Source organism: Netta rufina (assembly GCF_964035555.1).
Source record: "Netta rufina genome assembly, chromosome: 1".
In the NCBI taxonomy this organism is placed as follows: domain Eukaryota; kingdom Metazoa; phylum Chordata; class Aves; order Anseriformes; family Anatidae; genus Netta; species Netta rufina.
The window spans coordinates 191,422,033-191,438,979 of NC_140123.1; the positions used below are offsets into that span (position 1 = coordinate 191,422,033).

Consider the following 16,947-nt stretch of genomic DNA (forward strand, 5'->3'; position numbering starts at 1 on the left):
AGCTCCAGTAAATGAGGAGGTTGCAGGGACTGCTCTTTTCCACTGATCAGTACAGACTTCAGCCTGTGGAGAATAGCTGTTAGGTAGCTGAAAATAGCCTGTCATACAGAAGAAAAACAAAATATCTGCATTTCCCAGGCAAATAAAGGCCAACAGCAGTGAGAAAAATATACACCCATAATTACTCGTTTCCCTGTGTTCCCTAAACCCCCTGTGTGACAGGCGTGCTTTTCCTTTGTAAAACAGGTAGCACCAGGGCACACGCTAATGTAAAATACAGTACAGAAATGACTCTCCTATCAGCTGCATGCCAGAGCACCAGAGCTAAATCTGAGACCCTGGATTACAACTGGGAATTTTTAAAATGGTGAGGTCTCTTAAAGGGCTTCCTCATTTTTAAAATCCTTTTATCTCTGTTACCACCTGGTGAATACAGAAAGAACAGGTCTCTGGTGCTGATGGTTTCTTATTCACAGATACTGACACCACCAAGAACGCCCAAAGAACTGCCCCCATCTGCCGGCAGCAAAGAATTAAACCTGGGCATCTTATTATGTAGGTATGATTAGATGATTTTAAACAGGTAGATTTTTATACTAAATGCAGAGAACAAAATAGGAAGAGCAAGATACAATCCTGTGCAAATTTCACTGTTGGTGCAAGATTCAGAAGTGAGTACCAGGCAGGGCCATCACGCCACTGGAGATGAACTGGCTACAACATCTCAAAAAACTCAGTTTCAAGAAAGTAATCAGCCACTGTTTCAACTCCATCACTTGGACATTGTCTTGCACTATTGGTAAATGCATTTACAGGTGGGAAAAGTACTGGGCTAACAGCACCTGAGGCTGTAGGAGCTGTAACATTGTTCTCCACACTGTAGCCCTTCTAGCACTGAATTCAGCGGTGAGCCTTCTAGCAAATAGCAGTGACGCTTGATGGAAAAAATCCTGCATATGATGAATGAAATGTGCACCAACGGCACCCCACAAGAAATATAACTTGTAGTAAGTTTCTAAACCACGATTCTACAGCCTCACTTCGTCAAAACATGAAGTACTAACAAAACTATTGACCTGCAAACTGAGCAACACTGACTGGAAGAAGGCTGCTGTGGTGGATCAGGTGGGTAAGAACTGGAGCCTCACTACCACTAAAGTGAAATGAAGCATACTGTCATTTTTTGGAAACTGCCTGAATTTCTGCCGTATTTCTTAAAGAAAAGTATAAATGTAAAATTAAGATGGAAGTTCTAAGAAGTGATCTTTGATCACACACTGCCTGGATTAAAATTTCACCACGTGGTAAAACAAATGAGTTTGCTCAGCTGTTGCTACTACTTTGCAAGGATTTTTGTTTCCAAAAAATGAAACCACAATGTTTGTAAGTCCCCATGTACATTATATAAATGACTAAATTATTGAAAATAAAGTAGAATAACATCAGTGCATAATAGGTTATCTGGCAGTCTCATAAGAGCAGAGGTCAAGAAGGGACACAGCTATAGCAGCATAGGTCAAAATCACAGTCCATTAGAGAAGAACACTTTGTGAAAAAAAAAAAGAAAGACAGGCTCTGGCTTTGTCAGAGACTGTGTTTGAAGGCGCCAAACTACCTCTCCTCTCCCAATTTAAAAAGCTGCAGCTATTATGGCTGGATTCCAAGTAATGGAATCCATAGTCTTTGATTAGCTGCCCAGCTAATGTGTGCCTCCTCCCAGAAAAGGGGTTCCCACCAAAAGGATGAGCAAAAACCAGCTAAACAAACACAGAACCAAATGTAGAAGGGAATGTTGAGGAGAATGACACAGCTTTTCCTCTGCTTAACAGTCTGCACCTACAGAAATCCCCCAGAGAGAACACAGATGAAAGTCCAACTTGACTAGAACTGGGGTGTGAGGTCCTGAAACATCTCTGATCCTCCAGATGAACATCCTGTATTTCTGGGCTACCTGCAGTCCTAAGGCGGACCTTTTTCCTGCTAAAATTTCTCTACTTTGCAAAATTATTTCAAATTCAACAGGTTCAGAAAATACTAAAATTGGCTTTATGGTTTAGGTGGTCAGAAAATAAGAATTCAATTATTTTTTGCATTTTTAATATTTATGTATATATGCATGTATGCATATGCATAATGCATCTATATGCATTTTTTATAATTATTCAATTATTTTTGCATTCCATATACTTTTCCTACAGGAGGACAACCTGAGCACAGGTCTGTGCTCTGAACAGAGGAATCGGAACCCTTATCACTCAGATTCCAGGAACTGTACTCTGATGACACCTGAAGACAGGTACAACAAATTACATTTATGTGTTGCATCATACTGGCAGCTGTGCACTTTTGACTCTTTGTGGACTTAAATCTAAAGACCAGACTTTAATCATTTCAAAGATCTCCATGGATTTAGTTGCAGTAGAATTTTCCTTAAAAATAACATACTTTCTATTGTTTAGTTTTACATTAGATACAAATCCTGTTTTGCTTTTCTTTCCTTTCTGGTTTGCATTTGACTGATGTACGATACCTCTTTGTATGAAGACATGATCCTTTCAATAGCATCTGCAGCAGAGATCAGCAGGTTTCGTGACGTGGTAAAAGTTTCTGTTCTTTCACTAACTGTTGCCTGTTTCTGGCCATCTTCAATCTCTAAAAGTAAAAAATTAAAAAAATGTTAGATATTCTTCTGAAAGTTCTCTCTACAAAATAATGATTAAAACATGAGCAATTATAAAGCAGCTTTTAAATTAAGAAAAATTTAACTCTACAAAAAACAGCCTTTGGAAAGATTTGGTGAATGCAATTAGCTTAGATAGCTTGGGAACAAAAAATAAGTGGGAATATAAGGAATTCATCTTCTTATGCAAAACATCCTATTCTTTTATACTGTTTGTCTACCTAAATAATTTCCTTTTAATACATAATGATGTAAGTTAAATTTTTCAAAATAGCAAAAGGTGAAACCTAATCTGAAACAGATTTCTGATAGAACGTTTACTGGTTTTGCAATTATTTGTTTTCAGCCTTGTTTACTCACTTAAAAAGAAACATTCATACTGATGCAAACTTGGCAACATGGTATTTCTGTAAGAATGCAATAAGTTATTCTATTATTAAAGGCATGTGTTTAAATAAGATATTTCTCTCTGAAAACATAGCTTCTCTGTTCATCTGACCTAAGAACAAGAGAATAGCAAACAGTATTTTTTTTCTTGGTAGCTGCCTCATTTGACTGACAAGATCAGGTTGTAGAAATCTACTGTCCAGAAATCTGCATGCAGTATCAAAGCCAGATGTATCTTTCTGTCCTCATTAGATACTTCAACCTAAATGTGTATTTTTTTCATTCACACATTCAAAAAAGTATCCCTATAATTACATCTGAATCACTGAAACAGTCTATAGATTATTTACGGGAAACTTTTTAAACTTCTCATTTAATACATTTGTTCATATACACTATATAATCCTTTTTCTGTCCTCAGATGGTCTTGTAACTTTTTAGCAAGTGAGATACTTGTTCCCATTTTCTAGATTAAATTATACAGCACCAGTACACCATCAACTAGTTGCATGTCATGGAGCCACCTGGAACACAATGAGAGGTATGATTTTTTTTTTTTTTAAAAAAAAAAAAAAAAGACAGGAAACCTCTTGCAAAGAAAGGAGGTATTACAAAACTCTTGCCCATGCAGTTCTCACTTATTTGGAATGTCATTTTCACTCCAAGAAGAGTAATCTTTAGTTAATTCATTACTATAAACTAAATTGAAATTTGTTTCTTCCTTCTCAGAGAACCAAATTTTACTGGTCTTGTTGGGAGTACAGCCCATGCAAGGTATGTAGAACTACCAAAAATATGTCATTTAGGAACTGCCCATGGCTGAACTACACTGATGCTGTATTCCTCTTGGATGAATTTATTTAACACTGCTTCCAGCACCCAGGCTAGCTCATTTCGAAATAGTTTGGAGATCTCTACAAACCACTGCATCAGCCATTTCAGGCATAATTCTGGGGGTATTTGACAAATTAAAACTACAAGGCATTTATGAGCATTTCACTGTTGTGAAACAGTCTCTAATATTATATGCCTAACCCACCAAGACTGCTTTTCTCTAACTTTTTTTTCCCCAAGACATTTTTCATACAGCTTGCCTCCTTTGTTTAAAGTGGGGCACTGCAACAGGTCAGAGAGGTTATATACGCCTGAAATCTCAGGTCTGATCATGATACTGGTTTTGATATTTGGTATTGGTACTTTGATACCGATTCTAAAGCAATGAATCCAGCCCATCTAGTCCTTCAGATCTGAACCAACTTGCTTCTGACCTGCTGAGACACGAAGCACTGTTTTGCCAGCTAGATCAATGTTCGATCAAAGTTCAAGTCTGCTCAATTATTTGAATGGCTGTTATACTTCCAGCTGATCTTGACGATGTTGATTTATCATTAATAATGTGTTTATGAAGCATCATTATGATATGCCTCAGGGCTTGATAATAAGTTCTGTGCTTTAACATTTCATGTTGCTGGTAGCAAATATTCTGCTGCTTTACAGCATGAGCTATCTCTGTGTCTTTTTTCTTCTCCCACATTTGAAAAGTACTTATCAAAAGAATATCCATGAGTAACAGGAATGTTATTTAGTTTTGCAAGCACACAAATTAATTATTGCTCTTTTGTTCCATACACTTTCACTGTGGCTTAATCCCTGCAAAGGACATTCTTTTTCATTTTTTAATTCATGCTGTTAATACAAGGGAGATACTCACACTGTGTGGTCTTGACTGTACTCATTCTCATGCTAGCAGACAGACTCTTAAACTGATTCATCACTTCTCTGTTGTGCTGAAAACCTTCACTAGTTGCATGAAGTGAAATGCCTTGGTACGAATTAGTCTGTTGGGAATAGGACCTCCTGGTATTTTTGAAGCTGTTACCCAGATGCCAGCCTTGGTCCTGATATAGTGCCCTCCTGAGCCATGTGACGGCCAGTGGCTCAGGCAGCTGAACTCCCAGCCACGTGCAGGCACAACAGCAAGCCAGCTAAATAACGTGTGGGCAGGTTAAACCAAGCTTGCCCAGTTCAACAGCCCGGATTTGGAATGTAATGACCAAGACCTACACTGGAAACAATCCATTCATTCCTGGTTAAACGTATCAAACGTAGAATGCATCCTTCTGCTTACACTGTATCATCTACACTTAATGAATCCTAGAAAATTTGTAATATATTCTGTGGTTCCAGTTGTGCATAAGGAAACCTTTTGAAGCAAACTCCCTGACTCGTCTCTCATTACCACTCCCTAATTACCCTTTTTTTTCTGCTCTCTTGTTCTTATACCATCTGCAATAACAAATTACTTGAGTCTTGTATCACTTCCTGGGAAGTTGTGACAGGATGACAAAAATGATGCCATGCCGGCCTGAAATATGAACATCATCCCTCTTCCCTCAGTGAGTCAGGGGAAAACAGTGGTTCCTACCAGGCCAACATGTAATAGAATAACTAATTGTAATTACAGTATGGTTTGTGGGATGAGGAGATAAGCTCTCTAGGAATGTGAGTAAGTATCAGTTTGTAAAATAGCGGTAGATGTTGCAAGAACCAGCATGCCATCCCAACCACTAGTGAACAGGACTGCGAGTGTCATTACAATCTCACGTCACACCAGTATCCATTAAGTCCTGAAATCATGATGTTTATCAGGTCTATGTTTGAAGCTGTTTCTTTTGTATTGTTCCTTCCTCAGCTGACTTCCTATGCCTGAAAGTTACCCACGAGGCATGGATCTGGTAATAAAGTCTGTGAACAGTAAATAAATCTGAACAACGTTTAAGGAAAGAATAGTCTTTTGAGGAAGTATCAAGGAAACATTTGGAAATCAGTAAAAATGCTATTACCGCCATCCGCAAATCCCGTTGCAGTGATGATGGGCACAGCGACCATAATCATACCACAGCTACTCCAGACGTATTTCATCAGGAACTGCTCTATCATGATGTACCACAAGCGTTTGGATAGAATGAGATTCATTTGATCCGTCAAAGACTTGTAGCTTTTTTGCAGTTGTTTCAGTTCTACCTACAGTTAAAAAATAACAATAAATAAAACATTTACACAATGCAACAAAGATGTATGTGCCATACAAGTACATTCACATATCTGCAGAAGCTAATCAATTATCCAGAGTTGTGGCTTTTAAATCTCATTTTCTGTGTGCTACTTCATCTTCACAGTGCTGCATTCTCACAGCAAAAGTACACAGCTTTAGGGAAGTCAGCAGACCTGGCTCTTATTTACATCATTGTCCCTGGATGGCCCACTGGCAAGTTTTCAGTTCTTTTAAGATCTCTGATACACGCAGGAACAACATACCAGGCAGTCACTATAGCTGATACTAGCAAAGTAAGATTGATTCTACATCCTTTTAATGAAGATGCGGCTGTAGAGTTTCACAGCAACCAAAACTTCCCAAATTGGAAAGCATTTGGGGATCAATTATCTCTGACTTGCAAGGACTCATCACGGAAATGCAATGCTTCTTGTTTTTGTGAGCGGTCTAGAGGAAGAGAGAATTATCCCAAGAGGTTTAACAAGTCAAAGATAGTTCCAAGTCAGTGTGACATAATGCGTTCTGTTCGAGCCAGTATACGTGGGAATAAAAGAAACTGTTTAATGTAGCTGCACTTCAAACACTACTACGGGCAGCTTTAGAGAACAATTGCTTCTACCAAAACAAACCATTTGCATTATATAATCGTTGCTAGCACTGAAAGTGTTAGTAATAGGTCAGGCTAGTTTCCAGTTTTCATTTTCACTTTACATGACACCACTTGTTTTTCCAAATCATGTTGGAAAGCTGCTACAGCCAAGATTCACTTCCAATAAAATATGAAGAATTGCTTAGTAAGGTGGCTTTAAAACAAGCCACTAGTTTATGTAACTGCAACTCCTGAAGTACTGTACTTAAGCTATTTTAAGACTCTGATGACTACATCTTTGCTTAGCTATGTAAAAGAGTGTCAAAGGTTGTAGCGATCTCTACTATCACTGAGTTTTTCCCTAGACTTTCCGGTGTGGTTTGGTTTTGATTTTGGCAGCATTAAATCTGGTAGCTCATAAACAAGGAAGAAAAAAAAAAGCCTGGAAGAGTTAAGCAGAACACAATGGGTGGGGGAAAAACAATACCCACGATTAGCTTTCTAGAAAGGCATAGGGTACGGCTGCAAAACAGGAACACTGTCAGAGCATAAGGGAGCTACGCTCTGCTCCCCCCAGACACTGCCTGTGAGATTGCATTTTCCTAGGAAACGGGAAGTGCTAGCTGTAAACAGGTTTAAATGTCAGAAGGACTCTAAGTGCTCGGAGAGGGCGGCAGGGGAAGTCGGGGTCAGCTCGGGCACTGCAGGAGCAAGCCCAGCACCCTTGGATTTCTCTCCTCCTTACCTTGTGCCCCCGGTAGAAAGCGATCTCCTCCACGTTGGCAATGATGCGTGAGTGCACGAAGCGCAGGTAGCCCTTCTTGTGCGCCTCCTCAGCCACCAGCTTGCCGAACTTGGGCGAGCAGGCTTTGAGCACACGGGCCGTGGCGTAGACGACAAGCCCGGCCAGGACCGTGGGCCCGATGGGGTTGGCGCCCCGGGACCGCGCCGTGCGGATGAGGGTGTAGGAGGTGAGCATGACATCCAGGATGGGCTTGGTGAGGTTGGAGTAGAGGTGCGCCACTGACTGCGAGAACATCATGATGTCCTCGGTGAGGGACTGGTCGGGGTTGGCCAGCCGCCCGTCCATGCTGATCACCTTGTAGTAGGTCTGGTTGGCGAAGTAGGTCTCGTAGGCGCGGTGCACCAGGCGCGTGCGGAAGGCGAGGGCCAGCTTGCACTCCAGGTAGCGGATGGTGCTGTTCACGAAGGTGGCCGGGATGGCGATCATCAGCCATTTGACCAGCTTGATCACGAAGCTGCGGGGCTCCTTCTCCACGATGCTCTTCACGATCTTCCCGTCCAGCGCTGCCACATAGATGGAGAGGAAGGTCCTGGACACCAGCGCAACGGAGTGGAGGCACAGCAAGCCCAGCTCGGCGCTCACCAGCTTGGGGAAGAACAGCTTGCGCAGCTCCAGCAGCTGCCTGAAGAACTCCGCGTTCACCGCCGGGGGGGCTCTGCCGGGGCAGCCGGCTCCCCGCGGCTCCCCCCGGCCGGCATCTTGCTCGCCCGCCCGCCTCAGGCGCCTCCGGATGACGGGGCAGAGCAGCCGCAGCCCGTAGGCGGCGGCCAGCAGGCACGCAGCCCTCTTGGCGGAGCTCGACCGGCTCCACTGCACCCTGCGGGCCGCCTCCTGCAGCATGCGGCTCATCCTTCCTCACCCCCCCCCGCCACCCTCCTCTTCCTCCTGGCGGTTCACGCCCGGCGGCGCGGGTCCCCCCGGCGGTCCTTCATGGCGCTGCCGCTGCCCGGCTCCCCCCTCCGCGGCGCCGGCCGACTGAGGGCTGCCTGCCCCCGGCCGCTGGGCTCCCGCAGCGGGCGGCCCGGCTCCTCGCAGCCCGCCCCACCGCCCACCATTGGCTGCTCCGCGCTGGGCGGCCCCGGCAGCCACCCGGCCGCCGCCGCTCGTCGCCGGGGCGGGGGGGAGCGGGGCTCCGGGGAGGGGAGAGGCTGAGCCCGAGGCGGCTCCGCCGAGCCCGTCCCTTCCCTTCCCTTCCCTTCCGCCTGCCCCGCGGCGTGGCGCCGCCTCCGGAGCGGGGAGAGGCGCTGAGGGGGGGCGGCGGGGCCTCCGCGGCTCGGAGAGCAGTGAGGGGGGAGCGGGGAGCGCAGAATCACAGGATCGTCCGCTTTGGAAGAGACCTGGAAGGTCACCGAGTCCAGCCTCTGAGCTGACACTAACCAGTCCTCCACTAAGCCATGTCACTGAGCCCGACATCTAAACGTCTTTTAAAGACCTGCAGGGATGGTGACTCCACCACTTCCCTGGACAGCCCATCCCAACGCCTCACAACCCTCTCAATAAAGAAGTCCTTCCTAATATCCAACCTAAACCACCTCTGGGGCAATTTTAGCCAATTCCCCCTCGTCCTGTCACCAGGCACATGGGAGAACAGACCAATCCCCTCCTTTAAGGTACCTGTGGAGAGCAATAAGGTCGCCCCTGAGCCTCCTCTTCTCCAGGCTGAAAAACCCCAGCTCCCTCAGCTGCGCCTCATAAGCCTTGTTCTCCAGACCCCTCACCAGCTTTGTTGTCCTTCTCTGGACTCACTTGAGCACCTCCATCTCCTTCTTGTATCGAGGGGCCCAAAACTGGACACAGTACTTGAGGTGTGGCCTCACCAGAGCCAAGTACAGGGGGAAGCATGCAGGGAGCCCTGCAGTATTGGAGGGAGCTCGCCAGGCTCCCCACTGTGCCTTCCCTCACCTCAGGGCTAAGGGAGAGTGGTGTCGGGCTGTGGCAGTGCTAGGAGATGGAACCAGCTGCCCTCAGCCCTTTGGTGTGGTGTCTGGCCACGGGAGCTGGCCACAGCCATGCCAAGGGGTTGGCAGTAAGGGCAGTTGTTTGTTGGTTTGTATTTTCTCGCTCCCAAATTCCTTACCGCTGCTGCTTCACCTGTTTGGTTAAGGTGGTGTATCTGAAGGCACTGAAGGAAGATCAGAGTCCTTAAAGAGAGATCAGAGTACTTAAAAAATGACTTTGTGTTCTTCACGCTTTAAAAATGAAGTGACTGCGTCTACCGGTATATCACAAAGCATCATTTAAGATGTGGGAGACAAGCAGGTTCAGAAAACTTGCTACAGGCATTCAGAGGAGTCCAGCCTTCCCCCAGGCATGCACTGTGAGGCCACGTAACCTCGCTGTGACTCAGCACACGCAGAGTTAAATTAAGTCTCATTACTGATATAAAACAGCCCTCTTTGGACAGAGTACAATGATGATGTTTAGATAGTAAGGCAAGCTTCGGGGTGAAGAAATAGTATCTTTGATTTGAGAGAGACAGCTTTGCTTATCATAACCTCCAGGTGCCATCCAAAACACCCAGCATGCCAAGGCCAGCAAGACATGACCATGTAACATCCATTGCTCGCTTCTTCCGTGGGAGGCTGCCCAAATCGTGTCCACAGTGGACTGAAAAGTTAGGTCAAGAAGATGTGGAGTAATCCTGGGACTTAACAGAATTTCTGCTGGTGAGGAAAATGGTGCTCTAGGTGGCTCTGCTTGGCGGGGGATAAGACCTGGTGGTCTCCAGAGGTCCCTTCCAACCTCAACCATTCTGGGATTCTGTCTGGACAGGCTACTGATCTGGATAGAGGTCCTTTTATTTTTTTAAAGCATAATTCAAAGCCAGGAAGATGTCAACATCTGAACTAGAGCAGTACAGCTAACTTTCAGTTTCTAAATAAAAGTAGGCCTGGTTTCGCCGCTGATTACTTCGTCAGTAAAATAAAAAGGGTTTTCAGGACAGGAAGATATTGGCAAGACACAGTGGCTAAGAAATCGTCTTGTTTAGGATTTCTTATTTTTAAATCCTGATCTCCAGACTTCACATTCTGGCTTGTGTGTATCACAGCATGCTCTTAGGGCTGTGTTGCCAAACCACAGTTATTTGCAATATTTCATTACTCCAGCATTTTCTTAGCAAGGGGAAAGTTCACAGATCTTTCTCAGTTCTGCATATCTGCTGACCTTTTGCTCCACAAGATCTTCTGATGACTTGGTAACAGAGCTGCAAGTGCAGACGTACACCCACAGTCAGATCTTTGGGAACATTTAGGTAAAGCAAATCTGACTGCAGTGTTTCAGTCAATAAAAGCAATGTATTTCCTTCCTTTGATGAAAGTATGGAGAAAAGGCCAAACTTGTTTTAAGTACACCCTTTCTTCTGTTCTTGCTGCCTCCAGGCTTTTTCTTTGCCACAGTCCTGCTCTGTAATCCATAGACAAACTACTTTGTGCGGAACATGGCCTTAGCTGGTAGAGTTTTTTGTAGTGGTGAAGGCAGCAATTTTACTATTTTTAGGCATAATAAAATTTCTCACTGAAATTTCTTACTGAAAAAAAACAACAACCAGAGATGCCGCAATATTGGTGTAGTGATCAGTTCTCGGTTACCTCCACAATTTCTACTGAATTTATTTAAAAACTGTTAAAGGTAAGCACAATCAAGTACTTTGAGTAACTGAGGCTGGGGGTTTGGAGGGAAGTTGGTAGCAGAACCAGAATATCTTTTTTCTCCTCTCTTAAGGGGAACTAGATGTTTTTTCTTAATGCCAAATGATTGTCATTTTAGTCGTGGTTAGTTTTAAGCAAACACATTAAAAAAAAAAACTGAACTTCTGAATATAGGAACCAATAACTGAGAAGATAAGAGGATTTTATTCTATTTTTATTCTTTTTTAGTATTCTGTAATAATTTTTCATTAAGACAATTTCCAGCAGAACAGAGTGCCATAATTCTACTCCCAACTACACAAATAAAATTATTATCCAAACAGTGCTTCTGTGATAATCAAAGTAACAGAGTCACTGTATATAGAAACGATTTGTGCTTGGATGCAACCACTTTCTTTGGAGCAGAAATGGAAACAATGCATATCAGGCTGACTAATCTCCATGAATATTTGAACAAGTGGGAACCAGCATGTAATCACAGCAACACTGATGCCTCTTTTTTCTCTGGTTTTATGCCCATTGGCTCCTACACCACCACTTCATACAGGGTTTTGTGACTGCTGTGGAGATAGAGGCATTGGAACATGCAGGTCATGTAAGATCTCATCTAGCTTACCCAATGATCACTTTTTAATACTTTTGATTTAATGTTTGAAAAATTAAAATGTGCAATTTTTGAAGCAAAATGCCCTTTACCGGATGACATACATACTCCTACCACAAGGTCCAATGGCTATAACATCAGTCTTGGCAGTAAACTGGATTTTCCTCACTACTTACAGAGTTACCCAGTGTGCAATAAGGAGATACAAAGTGGAATAAAGGTACTGAAAAAATAAGATAAAAATTACAGATTTTGTATCATTGCTATTTGAGATATTTAAACACATGTGGAACATGAATAAAGTACGTAGCTGTTTATAGGTGGATGAAATACATGTGAAAATGTGAATCCATGCAGTGTCCATTGTTTTCAATTTTGTACTAACACTGAACAGTAAATCGTTTTAAAAATACCCTGTGTAGTATACTCTAATATGGTGAGCTGAGAACTTCTGGATTTTTTTCTTTAATTTTGAGCTGTATGGCTACATAGTGGTGTGGGAGTAGTAGGCCTCAATTAGAGCCAATTTCAGCAGAGGACACTCGTGCAAACCCTTACTCAAGTAAATACCAAACTGAAGCGCTTCCCAAGTTTCTGTTGACTTTACTGTAATCACTTACATAACGATGGAAATACACCTAGAGATTTAGTTTGCATCATCACGGCAAACCAATGACCAAACAGGCCTTTTCATCCAGAAACGGGGACAAGACGTGACATTTGATTTTAAAATTGCAGCAGCAGAAGGTGACTGCTTATTATGCCAGCTTGGCATAACATTGGCTGTAGTCATATACCCTGGTAGAATATCCAGACGCTGCAACTTGTTTGGGATCTGGAGATCTAAGCTGAGCAAAAAGCTTCAATTTTAATGTGACAGATGTGGGAGCTCGCTGAAGAAGCGTCCCTGCGGTTAGGCTGACCTGATCCTACTGAGCTGCTGGTTCCAACTCTTCTGCTCCTAATCGGGCAGTGTTGTACCCAGGCTGGTCCGAGATGTGTTATGGCAAGAGGGGACAGAGGAAAGGTATGGTCCTGCTCTGTTGCTTGATGGCTGTTTGTGGTTTGAGTGTAGGCACCACAGCGATGGTGCAAATGGGGAGTGCAAATTACTGCATGAGTAGTCTCTACCCCTTAGTCTGTCTCCAGGGAGATACACGCTTGGTGCTGTAGATTTAAATCCTGCATGACTTGAAAGTTATGAGAATTTATCCATAAAGGATTTGAGTCGTCTGGCTGACAGCGTAATCCATAGCGGACCAATTGCACACAGTTCCAATTAATGAGAACAGCCTGATTCTGGACAGAATATGCCTCTAGAAAGAAGTGTAAACAAGTCATTTTCCCAGTAGAGAGAGATAGAGAGGGAAAAGGCCAAGGATATCGAGGGTCAAGGTCAGCTGCCCCAATCACAGTGAACTGCTGACTAATGACACCAAACGAAGAATTACACATTTAATACTAAGGCTTTAATACATAGAAACTTTGACATCTGAATTTTTTAGACATACTTCTTTTGTTAAATTTATTTCTTATCTCATCCAGCTAACTCAGCTGAACCCAGCAATTCCAGAAGAACACAATTGTGCTCTTCAAAGCCTTCAAAGTCTCATATATCTTATTTATGTTTTTCATTTTTTGCTTTACAGCTCTAAAGGTTTCTATTCTCAGATCATCTGAGAAAATGCTCACATTTCTGTATCAAACCTTTGCTCAAGTGCATTGTAAACACTTCAGCTACGTGCCAAGTACAGGTATAAGTGGTAAAATCATGTAACTGGTATCATTCAGCAGTGGTTATATTGCTTATCTTGTTCTGCTCTGCAAAGGTGCAGGCAGGATTGAATCCACAAAAATAATCTATCCCACTCACACATCTCAAATACTACATTTGCTGCCATCCTTTCGTCATGCCTCAAGAATTTATCTTAGGGGGGTGCAGCTGGTACACAGGACAACAGAAAGATTGTCTGCTGTAATTTGTTTATTAACACATATTTGGGAGACTTCTATGTATTAACAACACACAAGCTGGTTTAGACCAGTGCTCCACCTAACACAGTATTTTGTCTCTATCAATAGCTCTAAGCAGATACCCAAGGAAGAGGAGGAATTGTAATTACACGTGGTGCTGCCCTCTCCTCCAGCTTCATACTCTAACAACCTCTGGCCATTTTTAGCTGTGTGAATTTCATGAGACTGTGAGGTTTTTACTATTAAATATTCCACTCTTATGCTTTTTGAGTCTCTCTTGAGCTCCTATAAACTCTTCCATAAATAATAACATCCCCTGGTAAGTATTCCCTCAGCTCTACTATCCCATATGTGAAGAACAAACTTTCTGTTTGTTTGGACCCCGGCTCCCACAAGCTCCATTTCATGGCCACCCATACCTATTCTGGAAGAGGCATTCAATAACAGAGCCCCCTCTCTCTAACTTTTCTATACCACTCAAGAGTTTGTCAGCCTGCGTCCCATATCCCCACCTTCTTCCCAGCCCCTGAGTGCATGGATGTAACTAAATATTCCCTCTACTTTTCTTTCTGCCAATGGCAGGACCTTCCCCATTATTTCACAGCTTCTTTCTTAAAACCTTCAGATTTTTCCTTAAAAAGCCCATCAAGGCTATAGCAATTACTCTTTCCTACATGTGTATAAGGCAACACTTCTAAACCCAGAAGCCATATGCTGGCTCTTCACATGTTGGCCTATATTATAGTTTCTGCTATTTTTTGTGATACAGATGCATTTTTCTGGATTGGCCCAGAATCTTTTTGTTTGTTTTTTAATTGTTTCACGTTTTCTAGCCTCTTGTCTCTAAAACCGAGTTTTAGCTGGCTCATTACACGCTGCTGTATATGTAATGAATACCATTTTGTCTTGGTGCTATGCTAGTGTTCATTATGTCTTATTGTCCTCTCCTATTGTTATTTCCACGTTGACCAGTTCCTCTGCTAAGTTCCCTAGAAAGGATTCCTCCATAAAGTTCTTCCCAGTTTCCTCATTTATGAATACCATTGTAAAATCTAACTTAACTTTTCTTTAACATCCTTGCCTCCCGGAGCTTTTATTTTGTACTATGGCCATCAACTGTCCCTACAGACTTTCTAACAGGTTTTTGCTCGTTTGGAGTGTAGGAAGAATTACCTGGTAGTTCAGTGTTTTGTTGTTGCCCAACTCTTCTTGGCCTAATTATATTTTTGTGTTTATCAAAGTTTAGGTTCCCTTCTTTTGAATGTGGGATAGCTTTTTGTTGTGGTTTGAACAGCTTCTTTTCTACAAGTCTGGTATCCTTCAGCTTTCTCCTAGCCACATGTAAGAATTTAATTCTTTTAGCTCTCGCCCCTAATTTCTTTTTAACAAGCTTCACATTGTTCCCTTACTGGAGTTTAGCACAACTGTAGAGGATTCTTTGGCCTTTGTTGCTCCTTGTAGGAATGTTGTTTTTTTATGAAGTGGGGATTCCCCTGTAAGACTCTGAACCAGTTCTTGTGCATTGTTCTACGTCAAGCCAAGGACCGACTGCGCTTCATCTTGAGGGCTCATACTGTGAAACATAATCCCCTGATCATAATACCATTTGAACTTCACTATAAGAATCCCAGTGCTGTTTTTTACTGTTGTTGTTCTTTTATTGTTACTACACATTTATCTGCTTAGCAATCCTTTTCTTATAATCAGCATTAAGCTAGGACGCTAGTAATGTCACAATGCAAGATTCATAAAGATACACAAGAACCATGTGGAGATAATTCAGATAAATTATTTAGAAAGACATCTTTCTTCTCTCTCACTCTCTCCAAATTTTGTATAAGCAGTGTCAGGTCACTCAAGGGAAAGATTGAAAGACTATCCTGCTTAGGGAAAGAAGAGTATCCAAATCTTCAGGATATGATAATGCTGTGGGCTGCAGAACACACTTTCACGTGATGCAGTTTCACTTCATTTATCTAACTGAAATGCTGTTTTCTCTCTGGGTGTTGGGACAGTGTAAGAGCCTAAAACATGCTTTGAGTCATCCATTGGAAGACTCCCTGTGTCTTATTTGATTATACAGAAGTTCAGTGAGGATTTAGTCAAAGGTGGGTGCCGAAAGTTGCATGGTCAATCTTTCAACACAAGCCTTCCTGATGAAACATGGTCTTCCATCAGATAGTACACTGGTTTGGACAGCTTTGCAACATTGCTTTTAACTAGAGCTTATCTGATAATGAAGCAGCAGGTCAGAGAAGAAGACTCAAGTGTTGTAGGACTGTAGCTGCTTTATTTTAGCAACAGCTGGAAAGCTGCTCCAAAGAAGATGCTGCATAATACTTTCTTAACAAAGAAACACGAGATCTAGTTATATTGAAGAGTTAAAAAGTTAGAATGTTTTTGTTAAAAAGTTAGAAATACGGGAAATCTTCAAGGGTCTTTTCTTCCTAATACTTCAGTTCCTGAAACACTGAAGAACTCTACTTGTTCTTTGTTTACTTCACTTTCCAGAGCAGTTATTAGGCTCCATGAACCTCATTATTGTGACCTTTTAAAAATAATGTTCTGCAGTTTTTTGAAAGTATTGCATCACTCCCAAACTCAATCAACTCTTGTAAATTTCTAATGTTGACAGTCAAGGTGCAGCGTTTAGCCATATGTGTCTCAGGTCTTACCTCACAGTTTACTTTGCCTTCAATGAATAAATAAATAATTCTTTGTTTTACAACCATTCTGATTTTTTTTTTTTTTTAGCTTTATCTGCAGAAATTAATTTTGCATTAAAATATACCTGTCTGAAGCTGCCACATCACTTTTCCTGGATTCTGCTTCTGTTACTTACCAGATTCAAGAAATCACACAGAAAGAAAAGTGTAGTGCTTTAAATCCAGATAATGCTGTGGAAGAAAAAAAGTAAGGGTGGCACAGAAAATATCAATACTATGTTAGAAAAACAAATGTAAAAGGGATTTGATTACGCCACACCTGAAACTGTCTTTTAGAAATAGTATTAACAGGTTAAATATTTACACTAGGTGGAAATACAAACAAAATGGAAAGGATTATTTCAAGTAATCAAATGAGTTTAATCTTCCAGTGTCATCTGTCATAGTAGCTGTCGAGTTGCGCGTACATGCAAACACTTCAGATGTATATTTTACACTGAACATTTTAATGTAGAGTGCTACAAGAAAAAAAAAAAA

General features: G+C 42.3%; 1 protein-coding gene across 2 annotated transcripts in view; it reads right to left on the reverse strand.

Annotated features, from left to right (window-relative positions):
• Window positions 1-8,705, reverse strand: part of ABCD2 (ATP binding cassette subfamily D member 2) — a 46,186-nt gene extending 37,481 nt beyond the window's left edge. For both annotated transcript variants that reach the window (XR_014619006.1, XM_084298908.1), the window contains exons 1-3: window positions 7,457-8,705; window positions 5,911-6,091; window positions 2,531-2,652 (exon numbers count right to left, since the gene is read on the reverse strand). Coding sequence is in view for 1 of the 2 variants with exons in the window: in XM_084298908.1 (XP_084155034.1) it covers window positions 2,531-2,652; window positions 5,911-6,091; window positions 7,457-8,365 (1,212 nt within the window). In the remaining variant the exon portion in view is untranslated. The remainder of the gene's footprint in view (window positions 1-2,530; window positions 2,653-5,910; window positions 6,092-7,456) is intronic.
• Window positions 8,706-16,947: the final 8,242 nt, after the last annotated feature.